General features: G+C 40.7%; 1 protein-coding gene across 2 annotated transcripts in view; it reads left to right on the top strand.

Moving 5' to 3' along the window:
• Window positions 1–1,440: 1,440 nt before the first annotated feature.
• Window positions 1,441–14,038, top strand: part of cwo (transcription factor cwo) — a 38,869-nt gene continuing 26,271 nt past the window's right edge. The window contains exons 1-2 of one of the 2 annotated variants that reach the window (XM_069123541.1): window positions 1,441–2,067; window positions 3,424–4,069. In XM_069123541.1, the coding sequence (XP_068979642.1) occupies window positions 4,005–4,069 (65 nt within the window). In that variant the 5' untranslated portion in view covers window positions 1,441–2,067; window positions 3,424–4,004. Of the gene's footprint in view, window positions 2,068–2,152; window positions 4,070–14,038 lie in introns of those variants that run through there. The other variant, XM_069123543.1, reaches the window with a different exon arrangement.

Genomic DNA, 14,038 nt, shown 5'->3' on the forward strand with positions numbered 1-14,038 from the left:
CCTTTGTTTGCAGACTGCCTCGTTCGTCTTGGAATTTCTTGTCCACCAGCAGGCCACCGTTTACATAAGTACAAGTGCTTATACTTTCTAGTCCGTCTGTAGACGCTCCACGTTCAACGTCATAAAAGTGTTTCGTAATGCGTAATCCCAGTGGCAAAAACGCATCGTTAATTACATTCTTTCCGCGCGTTATCGTAATTTCTTTTTAGTTGCAACGCAGCCGCGCGATCGACCAATGAAAATAATTACCCACGCGACGTGTTCGATCGCGTGTGTAAATTTGTATGTGTAACAGAAGCGAGATCTGGATTCCACAGGTGACCTGTAAAAGTAGAAAAGTATGTCGCTTAGAACAAGCGTTATGAGTGAGATTAAAATCGTTTAACTTCACAGTTAAATCGGCCAAATGCTACACCGTTTCTGGTTTTCCCGCTTCGTTTATATCACATTATTCATTAGAGACGTGCGACGACCTTATTTGCAAAGGTTGTCACATTCTCAATTACTGCCTCGCATGTTTTATTTAAAGCGACGTGCACAGTATCAAATTGGTCGCAAACAGTACGTTTTCAAATCGTTACAATGATGGTAGTATACACGTGAAATATCGATTTACTTAATCACGCCCATAGAGTCACGGTATTTTTTACGATGAACTTATCGTTTGTTTCGAAAGCTCAATTATAAATATACAGTAGACCTTCTTTATGTTAACCTATGAGAGGCAAGCGGTTTATATAATGGGAGCTCACTATTTTCCCTACCAGCTGTGATTTCGCGTTTACGTAGCAGAAACTCACGTTCGAGTAAATGGATTCAATTATCGAAAGTTCGTTTAATCGGACAATAACTAAAATTTCGTTGAAATAAATGCCGCCGTCTAAACGAAGTTCCACTGTAATTGAAATCATAACGTGTGCATATATGCATTCTACATCCTTCTTTGTTTCCAATACATTTTTCGGCAAACATGCTCCGATAACCCAATTCCTGCAACGCAAGCTCGGCGTTCGAATTCACGTGAAGCAGCAACGCGGATGCTGAATAATTAAAATTTAATCCGTTGATTAAAACGGATGCAACGAACGTCCGGGAGGATACGGCACGTTGCAACGTGTGCGTGAACGATCCGCAGTCCACGCAAACGGCGTGCAGGTATAAACATATCGTGGAATCGCGCGAGAACGAGAAGTATCATTACCGCGTGTCCTCGTGTCACGACGCGGTGGAGCCTGAATACCCGTTGAGTCTGCGGTCTCATACTGTACTCCGTTCCGATCCGAATTGGAGGAAGGAAGAAAGAGTGAACTCACAGCACCGGCACGTAGACAGTGATTGAGAACGAACAAGGAGAACCAGAGTGCAATAAAAGATGACGAGAGAGACGGTCGATAGTCCCGTAGAGGAAGGGATGCAGTCGTTGAAGACAGCCGCGGCAGCAGTCGGGGGAAAGAGGGATGGAGCGAGCGCGTGACAGGACACGTGACCGGGAGCACACGGTGCTCGCGTGACCGGCCCCGTGACGTCACGCGCACGTGTCACATAGCGTGGTAACTGCTTATCCCTCTCTTCGTTCGACTGTACGTCCCAACGAACGTTCCTCACCTTCTGCGCCCCTCCAAGCATTTCCCACTCCCCTCGTTGATCAGTAACGTCTCAAGTCCCCACTTCACCCTCTTCGTCGAAAACTTTCACCTGGAAAGTCACTATTTTTCGTTCCTTTCTATACCTTACCATTACTCACCCTCACAATACTAGCGCCTCTGCCTTGTCCGAGTGGCGAACGAACGCGGATTTGCATCATCGAGTTACGTGATGCGCTAGCGATCCTTAGCCACGTTAAAGAAAGAAAAAAAGAAAAATAGTCGGTTTCTCCTCAACGGGTATCGTTGAATCGTATCGACGAGATTCCAGCGAAATGGAAGGGCGAAAGTATACGCTCGAGAAATTTAGTCGACTTCGTGACACGGTATCAGGCAACGTTAAATTTACACGCTTGATATATCGTGTTCGGTAGTGCTTCGAGAGACGCAGAAGAATCTTATCTGCGTGTCGTTCGTCATTGAGGTAATTCGTTTTCATTGTCTGCGACGGAAATTTGTGGTACTTAGATTTTTGATGCGTCCAAAGGATATATTGAACTTATTGTATAGACGTATTCGTAATGCGAGAATCACGCGAGCGTTTGCTTGTTTATGTTTATACCGTGACAAACAGCAGTACATATTGACGTAACAAAATGATTTATCGTTTAATCATGTATCGATTTATGGTTGTAAATTTACGTTAAGTTATCGAAATTCTATAATCCAAGGATGGAACCTTCGTATCAAATCGTGAAGTAATGTATAGTAATAATGATTGTTTAGATGAGATAAACAAGAGAAAAACGAACGATTGCTTAGGTATAGATTAGCTTTTTTTATTTTTGTTTTTGTACAATATACCGGTATGCGTATCGCTAAGGCTATTTCGAGATCACCATATCGATCCATACGTAATACTATCAACACGTGATGTATTAGCAACAAATTGTCTTATCGGAACATTTCACAGAACTCGTAAACGCACACTGGATCGACACGTTACCCTCGCTGAAAGATATCGTAGATTATAAAAAAAATATCAAGCTACGTAACAATTGTTCGGTCACTATCTATATCTATCGTATTTCAACACGACGGAATTAGTCCGATAAGGGGAACGAAGATTTTGACGATATAAGATATCGAATGATATCGAGCGAATGGTAGAATAGATACCGGTCGATTTACATTAGACCTCGAGTTGCATGGCTCCGGGATCGATGGTTCCGTGCCTGAGATGGTTCTGGATCGCTCCCACCAGTGGTCTGCGTGGCGAGGACCATCGCGAGAATCGAACAGGGCCGCGCATTATACGCGTAGTGTAGCCTGCTAAGGAGACGACACGCGTTTATATACGCGAGCGATACGAAACTATTTGAACAACGTTTTTTTTATTCCTGTCATTGTAGAGAATTCCAAATCACGAATCTATATGGTACGAGAAACCGCGTCGATAAAGTGCATACGATTGATCGAGAATTCAATCGTGCATGTAACGTAATCATTGGTCCAGAGCACATCTCGAGCGCCGCCAACCACTGCCACGTGAAATTCGTAAAGTGCATGCGTACGCACCAAAAGAAGCGTACCTATAGGTTCCCGAATACTGTGACGCGCAAAGCGAGCGCGCGACCTGTTCAATTCTTACGGCCCTGCCAGTTAGTATATCGCGGAATTTCGCGGCCGAACGAGTCAACGGCCTTATCGTCGTTCACATTTATGTCTTAAGATCGAGTCGTGTTTCTTCTTTTTGCTCTCGTTATCGCCTATTCGAGCGGAAACGGCTCACAACGGATAACAAAACAAAGTTTAAAAATTTCTGTTGCTACGCTTATAGGATGTCACAGTAGAGAGAAAGAGAAAGACAGTGTGAGAGATCGATCTACGATCATCGGCTCTAAAAAAAGAAATCGGGAAGTAGGAAGGAAGACAGAGAAGAAAAGAAGAGGGCGCCAGTACAGATATATCGGTGAGTGTGACTGGACGGAAAGACGTGGGCGATTCCCAAGTACCGGCCTCCTGGTCCGTCGTGTCGTTTCGAGTGTGTCAGTGAGTTTGTGGAGGCGAACCTAACCTAGTCGTCGGGTGCGCACTATCGATCAAGAAGCCATCGGTTTAAAGAGGACTTGACTCTTTTTGTGGGTACAGGTTATGATACGTAATTTCGCGGTCGGTGTAAACACGTTTTGTGCGTTTCGTTAAATTTCGCGCTAAATTACGGCCAGCTGCTTCTAACTGCCTAACTTGCGTGTTACGAACGTGAATTCAAAGGAAAAAACTGTGTGCAAACGGAGTCAAATTGAAAGAGAACAGTGGAAGAAAGTCGAAGACAATAGAAGAAACGTAACGAAAGGAGTGACAACGACTAGAAATCGGAAGTGATCGTGTTGTGTATTGGAAACGATTCTATGCGGCAAGATGATGGAGACACAGAATTACTGGGAGGACAACTCCGCTCATTCTATGCAAGTAAAATACGAGAGGTAGGTGTTTAAATAATTATTAACAATTAAACATTTCTATAATCGTGGGAATTTTCTACTTTTGTCACAGAAAAGGTATTCGAAATCTCGTATATAACTGATATTGGCTTAAAACAACTATAATCTTCGAGTATTAAAAAACGGACTATGATTATTTCTGCATACTGGTATCGTTTTGATCTTACAATAGTGCGTTATAGTTATAAAGCGCTCACACGCGACATGAATCACCGCTGCATTCTAGATTCTTTCTCAACGCCAGAGGAACGTTCCACGCTGTCGACCTTGCCGGCATTATTCAGTCTAATACCATCCAAAAATATTTACACAGATTTACTACAAGCTACATCGAGAACTCTCGTTAAACAGGGTGAGCCAATGTTCGCGTGACTCGTGTTCGTACAGGTATATAAGCTTCGTTATCGCGCTTACCTGTATACATGCGGAACAGTTCAAAACAACCGATCACACGGAATAACGTTATGTCGTAACGTAAAGATTTTTCTGAAAATTTGTTTCATCGAATTACAACATGTGATTTACGGACTATGCAAGTGTGAGCGTAAACTAAGATCGCCGCTGTTACGTTTCTAGATCGGTTTCGAGCAATCGCGTTTAAAACAACTATTCATGTACTAGGTAATTCTGTTCGAGTCAATTGAGTCATCTAGGACTAATTTCGCAAGTTTTTTAATGGTATTTATATCATACAATTATATTGATGCGGTTACAAGTAAAACTCGATTGATTCGTAGAACAGATTACCATAAGCCAATATATTCCTTGGCAATACGGAAAACTACATGCTTCGTTATCACGAATGTACAGGTGTTCGTTTTTGACATTGTCCCTTCCCCCTCGCTTGGCCTCTCTTGTTCGACGTTCTTCCCCAGGTCCTATACCATATTGATAAATAATTAGACGGTTGCTGATACGAGTGGAACCGTCTTGAAGGTCCACGCGTTGTCAAAAAATTCATGGCCGCGCCAGAGATAAGATAAATGCCGAAGAATCGGTGCTATCGTTGATGTCAATTAATAAACGGGAATATAGATATCACGAGTTGTATACGTAACCGCGTGGGACTGGTCGATCGATCGAATCGCCGTGAATTCAACGAGTTATCTAAGAAGTCTATTCAAGAATCCGTGAATAGAGCGACGTGCAGTGAATTGAAAATCGTTCATCAAACGTGATCTAAAAGTAATTACGACTTAACTACAGTTCGTCCGTGATTATAATCTATAAGTATTCGAAGTAACCTATAATGCTCGATCCTGCGCGCAAGAAATCGAGACCAATTAACGCTAGCGCCATTTACGGGGCGATTATAAATCACATCTTTCACGCTGCATAAGAGAAAGGAATGTGTAGAGATCACTTGACGTTTTAATTTTTATCATATCCTACTTCATTGTCGAAGGAAGAAATTAAAAAAAAATGTTTTGGTCATATTACATTAATGGGCGTGTTACATTGATATTCGTGGCTTCTATCGTCAAGGAAAGTGACGTTTACGCGTATTCACGTCGCTTGTAACGAGTGACTTTCACGAGTGTGTCAGCACGGTCGGTCAGTCATAAACACTTGTGCGAGATCGAGAATAGACTGGAGAGTTGGACACACGGTGTATATATCAAGGCGTTGAGGGGCGCGCTGACGGCGCTCGCAGCAACCGGGCAATTTCTTCGGGCCACGCTATAGAACACGGTTTCGCATCTTGGCCGCTTGAACCGTCGCATCGGGCATTGACACTGCAGATCGATCCGCACGGATTTATTTGAGCACCGTCTATACAGCGCGTGAACGTGTGCTGTGCGTATTCTGTCCCGCATTCGCTCGCTGTGCTCGTCGAATTTAACTTGGAAATCGAGCCATTCCTCTCTTTTTCTTATTTTTATCTGCGTTCGAAGTTGCATCGATTTCATCGTTTCTCGGGATCAACAATTTAAGGTACAGCCAGTGCGATGGTGAACGAAGTGATTCGAAACGATCGATCTAATGTCACTTCTCGTAAGGCACACGATGAAATCATCGTTTTTTTAGATCTTTTGGAATAACGACGTCGTGGCATCGAATTTCAGCCCGTGAGGATTTGTATAGGGTTAGCTAGGATTATTTGAGTCGAGCCAAGTTATTTATTGTGTAATTCATCAAACTTTGTTTAATTTTAAGACGTTGAAGGCGACTCGAATATCTTACCGTTGTCTCAATTTTCGTGACAATGAACAGAAACTGCATAAATATAATACACCACTTGTGTATAAGATTTGCTTTGATTAATCGACAATTTTGAAGGAGGAGTAAGTCGAAGTTTTTATCGAGCATACCTGTAGATAAGACTGTGGTCTTATAATGCAAGGCCGCGTTATAGATGGCTCAGATACGAACAGCCATTGTGACAGTGACACCTTCGGATTTTGCGCCACAGAGGATCACGTTAATTGACGCAATCTGAGTAAACGACCGCGTCATGGAAACTAACGTAAATACGTTCGCTTAAGAATGCTACGAGTGGGCGTATATTACGTACTCAAGAATTTCGGGGATACCATATATACGCATTGCGGTTTGCAGGGTTGAGCAAGTATCCAAGGTAGTGGTAATTTCCGCAAAACGGATGTGTGTTTTTAGATGCTCCGCTGCTTTCACGTCTTATCGGAAATTACAAAATACGTATTTCGTGCATGATAGAGCTAGCAAAATTACAATCAAATTAATCGCAAATGATTAGTTGTAATTACCCGTGAAAGAAAAACGTCCTGTTAGCGAGAGTTTTTTTTAAATGATTTTTCTTAATTAAATTGAAAATCTTGCTAACTGAGGTACTAGAATCAACCGGAATTAATTGATATTTTATTCGATACCGTAGTCCTTGACAAAGCGACGCATTGTATGTTTAAATGCATAGTGTCATTTGGCAGCGCAAGTGTATTTCCCAATATATATCTAGATATAACACTTGCTGCATAGTGCGTTCGAATACATATACTTACATATTCATTCTACCAAGGTATGAAGCGTCGGAGATAAAATGAAGTAAGAATAAATGCAGTATCTGTCTGTAAATAAACTATTTTTTGTTTTACTATCTGGAACTTGAATGATTGCACTATTGGTAACTGCTATTTTCTAATTGTAAGTATATATGTACATACCTTAGAAATTGTGTTATACACATATTACGTGTAACCAAGTGAATAGATTTCTATGCAAGTAAGGTGAATACTTTGATGTATTTTCGCAATGATTAGTTTGTAATTAGTTTATATGTTCTATACACGTTTTAATCATTAGCCAATGAATCTTTTCCCCAAATTAAAAATGCGAAAAAATAGATGGCACTTTATAAATTATTTTCTTATAATTTTATGGGATAGAAATTAGGAGTTTTAAAATGGTTCAGTACGGTGATTAAACGATTACCGAGTGCTGCCAGTCAATTGTGAAATTCAATCTTGGATTATTTTTGTATAATTTCCTAATTAACAATCTCAGACTGATTGATCACCATGGTATTTCCAAAAAAACTTTCCTCTATTTTATATTTATTTCACACTTGATTGACACTTGCGTAAACAGAAGCAAATCCGATTTCTTCGAGTACCTGATAAGCCTGACATTTTCCCAACTGACTCATTTTACCCAGATTCGTTTTACTCTATTTCACCAATGCGATACATATATATCTCCAAGCATGAAACAGTTTTTCCAAATATTCAATAAAAATACTAGTAATTTAATTGAAATTAATCAAAATACTTTGGACGATCGAACAATTACAACAATTCCAATTAAAGTTAACTTAATAAAGACCAAGTAAATAATTCATAAAATCCATCGTCTGTTGGAAAACGCGAAGAAAGTAATTTAATAAAAAAAAGCACGTATATGCAATAATAGACACTTTATACAAGACCTCTGTACAAATTAAAGACAAACAATTTCCTTGATTGCTATAAATGCTTGAATTTCTTTAAACTTCGTAAGATTATAGAATCCAGGACAAGAAAGAGATTGCGATAGAAAAATATGTCACTAATCCCTAAACGCTTCTTTTTATAACTTCAATGCTAAAGACGGAAACTATTAACGCAAAAAATTACGTCATAAAATATCGTGAAAAAGATGAAACGTATTAAAGCAGCGTTCGCTCTGAATGGATTTGCTTTTATCGAATAAAATCCCCTCGAAATGGCGAAGGGTTTTCTCCTCGTTTTCCGTGATACGTAGGAAACCAGTTGCACGGCTGCGTTCCTCTGCTTTCCGTCACGTAGGCACGCGTTGCCTTTCCGTTTTGCGGCAATTCGAAAACATAGATCAGCAATATCGATTCGATCGTTAAAATGTTCGCAGATGCTCTATATTTATTCTAGTAACGTTGCAGCCGCACATGCGTGCCATTTCCCATAAGCTTCCTAATTCACCTCCTTCGCATTCGAAAAGATCGGAGACTCCAAAGATCACGTCGATCGCGTAAGAAGGAAGGCAGAATTTTCGAATTTTCTTCGATCAGCCCATTCTTTTCTTTTCTCTGAAATTCATAATTGCTGATATATTGAAAAATCTGGAGCAAACAGTAGACCAAATGGGCTGTGTATACCGCGCACCGCTCCATTTGTTTGCATTTTCCTATGTCCAAAAAAAAAAAAAAAAAGAAAAGAAAAATTGCTAGGTTTCCACTGACTCCACCTTGTCAATTATGGGTTAACGCGAGTTTCTTGGAATGTAGCGATGAAAAGCGCAAGGCACCTGCATCCTCGAACAATAGCAGCATACGTATGGAGGTCGATACAACGGAGAAGGGAATTGCATCGATCAGCGATAAATTATGGTCGCACGAGGCAGCGGCGTCAACCAGACCGACAATAACCGTCGTTACATTCAATGCAATTAACGTGTCTCTCGTTCTCCATCTCGTTTCTTCAGTTGCACGTAAAACGTCGTTCCGATCTCGTGCTTCTATTTCACTAGCATCTTGACACAGATATTTTCTTCGTTCGCGGTGTAGCTTATCGTGGATCGATGCGAAGGTCCTCCAACATACTTCGACATACACTGCTGTTCAAAAGTATCCGGACACTTGCTTATCTTTCACAAGATGTAATTTAATCGCGAATTTATTCTTCGTGACTGTTACACGTTATGACGTTATTATAAGAGCTGTTTCTAAAAGGATAATGCGCAATTTAAATTTGTAGTATTACTTTTCTGCTTTATTTCTGGTTCTTCGAGCTTCGATCGTATTTTTATTATTATCGACACGATATATATCCGTAGATTGGTAACAGTCAATGTTGGCGAAATTCGGTCGTGCATCGTCAGCAACCTTTCTCATCGGATCCTTCGAGCAGTCGCGTGTGTGCACGCGTGCGAACCAAGAACTCGCAACTAGGAGGCACCGATCGATCGGTTCGTGTTTACCTTTCCCAGGTTCGATTGATCAACACGAGAGCCACAGTTTGGTTACGTTGATTTTGTTCCTACAAGCGACAGGAATCACAGTAGACGGTTGTCAAATCACGTTTAGACGCCTTGTTCTTTCTTTTTCCTTCTCGTTATCTTATAACGATATTCGTTAAAAATATACGCAGAACGAAGAAGATGGTGTTTGAGCATTAGGAATCGTTTTGTTTATTTTCTTGCTTAAGCATTCATTTACACAGCAGCGTATAATAATTATCGAAAGAAAGTAAGAAACATGGGTCGCGTGTTTTTCCTTTGGCGACGTCGCGAGTTAACGTTGCGTCGTTTCGTCATCGCTGCGAATTTATTACTTTACGATGCGATCGTTTGATGCGTTAAAAATTTTCCATTTGCGGACCAGTTTTTACGTCTTCTTGCAATTTCTTTATTCCGTAAACGTTCGTTCTTTATTTGCACGGCAAATGCCACCAGTCTGATGTCTATCAAAGGAATCGCAACTGCGAGATTGTGCAGATCGATGTCTGATCGTGCAGTTCGTTTTTACTACGACATCAGCCCTCTGAATTTACTTACGCTTGTTATTCGTTTTATCTACCAGTTTCTCTATTAATTGTTTGCCTATTTTCTTCGATATAAACTTACATAATCGCAAGTTCACAAAGTTTCTTGCTTTATCGCTGTTTAAAATATTCGTCCGAAACGTAATTAGTTTCAGTCAGCGGATGCATGGTTTATTATTTTCTCAGCTCTCTTACATCAACCAGCAGACAATCAGTCATTTAATCAAGTTTCAACGCAGTCATACACTAATTAAGGATGTTTATTCGCGGTATTTCGAAACCCATTAACATAGCGAGTGATCGTAACCTCGTGACTAGTAGCGTATTTCACGCGAGACTCGTAATATATAATAATCACATAATAGTCATCCGTCTTTCATCTTTCCTCGTTAAACGATGGCTAACGAAAAGGCTTGGACGTTTGTCACGCGTTAATCTGCCTGTTAACAACTTCCTCTTTTGCGATAAATGATGAAAAATAGCTCCTTCTATAGTTAGTCGACCTTCGTGATCAAATCAAGACACGTTCGAAGACACGTCTATAGATAACTGAAGTTTTCGGTTAGATTTCCACTAGATCACGGATTAGATCAGATTTACACTCGAGTTGGTAAATGAGATTTATCAAGTTTGATTTAAATTCAATGTTACTCCTAGAGTACCTACTATCAGAAAATATGGACAAAAATCTTTGCTGTCCTAAAACGAACTTTAACCTGTTACGCTTGTCCCGATAATCAAATCTTACGATATCCATACAAAAAAATCATATCTGTAATATTTACAAGAGAAAATATTACAAGCGTAATAACCCCGATAGACTGGCAAATCCGTGAATAACTGCATTACAACGAGCAAGTTTTCAACAGTCAGGATTACTCAAAGAATTAACGAAACCTAAATACTTCTACCTGTCGTACGATCGTTGCTTTCTTATTCTCGTTTTAGCGTGTTTCGCGTTTTCATCAGCGAAGATAAAACATCGGAGCAACTGTAAAGGACGGGCGGAAAATTTCGACGATAAAGCGATATAAGTGTCGCGATAAGGTCTAACGAGCGACTTTCGCGTTACGATTCTTTCTTCCTTTTATGAAAATTCCGTTCCATTAACGACTCGTCGTTAATTTCTTTTTACTGGCAATTGGTCGATCGTGGTCGGCATAATTGCTATGGCGACGTGCCCGGGGGATGTTCAGTGTCGTTGGAGAAAAAGTGAGAGTTACCTTGGCTGTTCCAGCGCCGATCGACCGTGTGCGTTTTCATACATGCGCGTTCGTATAGTACGAGAGTCGTAGAATGGCTTCTGTGGCTGATGAATGCGCGTGCACGTGTACAGACGGGCGTGGAAAATAGTACAGCGATTTGATTAGGCCTCGTCGCTGGAGATGATTCATTGTGAAAAACTTCGAATTGTTGTAACACAGGAGGACGTGAAGAGATAAACAAGCGAGTTTGCTGTTTGATGATCTTCGACGTTCACTCGCTAGAGATAGTCAGTTTATTAATTATACGTGTAAATGTTATAGGAGGAATTTTATTTGTCAGCTGCTTCTGGTACGATGAAAAAGTGGTTGTATAAGACAGTTTAACGCTCTTAACGCTCGTCTCACGACACGCGTATTTCTGAAAATGCTTGCCTTTACTTCACCGCCAATTTTTCCGTCTTGTCGTATTAGAAACGTAAAATATGGTATTAGAATTACAGAAAAAAATGTATTATTATATAGTCAAGAAAAAATTTGGTTGAAAAGAGAATCGAGCATTCTTGATGGGGTTAGTTCATTGGTACGGTGGTTAGTACGTCACAGTAATATTCAGTGAGTCGTTCTTCTCTCGATACTCGATGTTTTCCACATTTTGGACCACGGTCGTATCGAGTCAAGGTTCAGCCCGAGAAATCGGGGTCGACACGAACAGATTTAACTGCACCAGTGAAACTATTTGTAGAATTATGAAATGTAGTCTGTGGCCGTTGCTCGTGGGATAACGAGCTGCTCTGTACTCGTGTGCAGTGTGCTACACGAATGAAGTCATTCCTCGCAAGTCCGGTCATCGTTTATTAATCCTCGATTTCCATTACTTATTCGTGAGCTAGTTGCTTGATGTATCGCTCGGATATTTTCAGAATTTATCGAGAAATATGTAACGTATATATATTAAATATTTTTACGTAAAATTGTATTTATATATGTAATTACAGATATAACGTATCTTACGTGTAATAATAACTGTATTACTCAGAATGATGAGACTACGTCAGATTAGTCGATTTCCGGTTTGAGAACTGGTTTGTAAAAATGTGAGAGGTGAAAAAGAAATCGTTACACGTGACGATAAGTGGGCGTACGAGGCATGGAATCGTTTCGAGGAATTTTATAGTTTGCCTTATTTCGATCAACGATCGTATCTATCGTTAGCGCGAAGTCTTTATAGGTTCTCGAATATAGCGACGAAAGATAAAAGCCTGTAGTTACATCTCAGATTCTTTTAATATCGAGAAAGAGGAAAAGTAGTCGAGTTATGGTATCATAAAATTTGGATGGAAAGATGGACGTACTTACAGAGAAAATTCTAGTTATTAACTAACAGCCGCTTTAATCGAAGACTAACGTTAAATTATATAGCGAGTTATGTATGATCGGTTATTGGTAATATATCACATCATAAATTTTAGTCGCAAGGGAAAAATATCAGCTTTTTATTAGCGTCACGAGTGGTTCCTGATTTTATTTATAAAGTTAAAAACTCTTTTCCTGGGTTATATAAAAATCTGAAACGAAACGTAATACTATCGTTTACTTCAATATATCCAATACATTTTTGAAACGTATTACGAACACAAGTATTACGTTTTCACAGAGAAAAAACTCAAGCATCAAGATTTCTCAAGTTCTACGAGAGGATTCGATCGTATCGCATATACGAGTCATCCACGTTAACTAATAGCGCAAGCTTACAGCTTCAGCTTTCGTAGACAGCTTTCGTAGCACTTTCGTTTCGAGATTCTACGCAGAATAACAACGTGGCTTCTAGTTTTCACGAGCGGAAAGGACCTACGTCAACTGGTCTCCGTCGAGTTGTTCACGGCAGGAAGGCAAAGACGCAGTGCGTCATCGTCGCGTCGACCACGAAAGCGTTAAGTAGAAAGTTACGTCACTGTGCGGATATTTTTCGTGGTTGTTCGGTGACTTTCGAGCGTTTCTTTCGAGTCGCGGGGACGCGTTCTATCTACCGTGGACGGAAATTGAAAGAGAACCGGCGACCAGGGGACGGAGTGCAGCAAGCAGCACACGATTACTGGCACGAATCAGCTAGTCAGAAGTCACGTTGCCCGACACGCGCTCCGAGCTAGACCCGATGTAGGTTAGTATTTTTACGCGGGCGTCCCGGTGTATACAAATACGGCACACCGTGTCGTGCAAAACAATACCGGCGTGTGACTGACTATACATCACATCCTAGACGCCATTTCTATAAAGGGTGTTCCCACTCGAGCGCAGAGTATATTGTGATAGATATGTAGCTTGTAAGCTTATTTTAAAGGACGAAATCGAAATAACAAGGATGTATCTTTTCTACGAAGTTAAGTTTAAGGCTTTAAGAAGAGAAGAAATTAGTACAGCAGGATACAGTACAGCAGCTAGTACAGTCGCAAGTTTCATTTGTCGCGGAAAGATAATCTCGGAAATTTGTCAAAGAATTACACTGGCGACCGTTGCAACCTACGAAACCGTAAACAAGCTGAAAGTAGTGGACGAACACCGAAGGAGCGAGCGAGTTTGCTTGAAATTAAAAATTAGGTGGACCGCTCTCTCGTTGTGCATCAACTCTGAAATTCTATTTTCACGCGTGGCTCCCCTACCTAACCGCTTTCAGAATTTTAATTATAACCGGGGTAGTCCACGTCGCATCCTTGACCTTTCGTCAGCCCGGGCACGCGTCATTGTCGCGTAACTATGCAATTTCGCCGAGGACTTTCGGC

This window comes from Bombus flavifrons, chromosome 11, assembly GCF_040668555.2.
Source record: "Bombus flavifrons isolate JBK064 chromosome 11, iyBomFlav1_principal, whole genome shotgun sequence".
NCBI lineage: Eukaryota > Metazoa > Arthropoda > Insecta > Hymenoptera > Apidae > Bombus > Bombus flavifrons.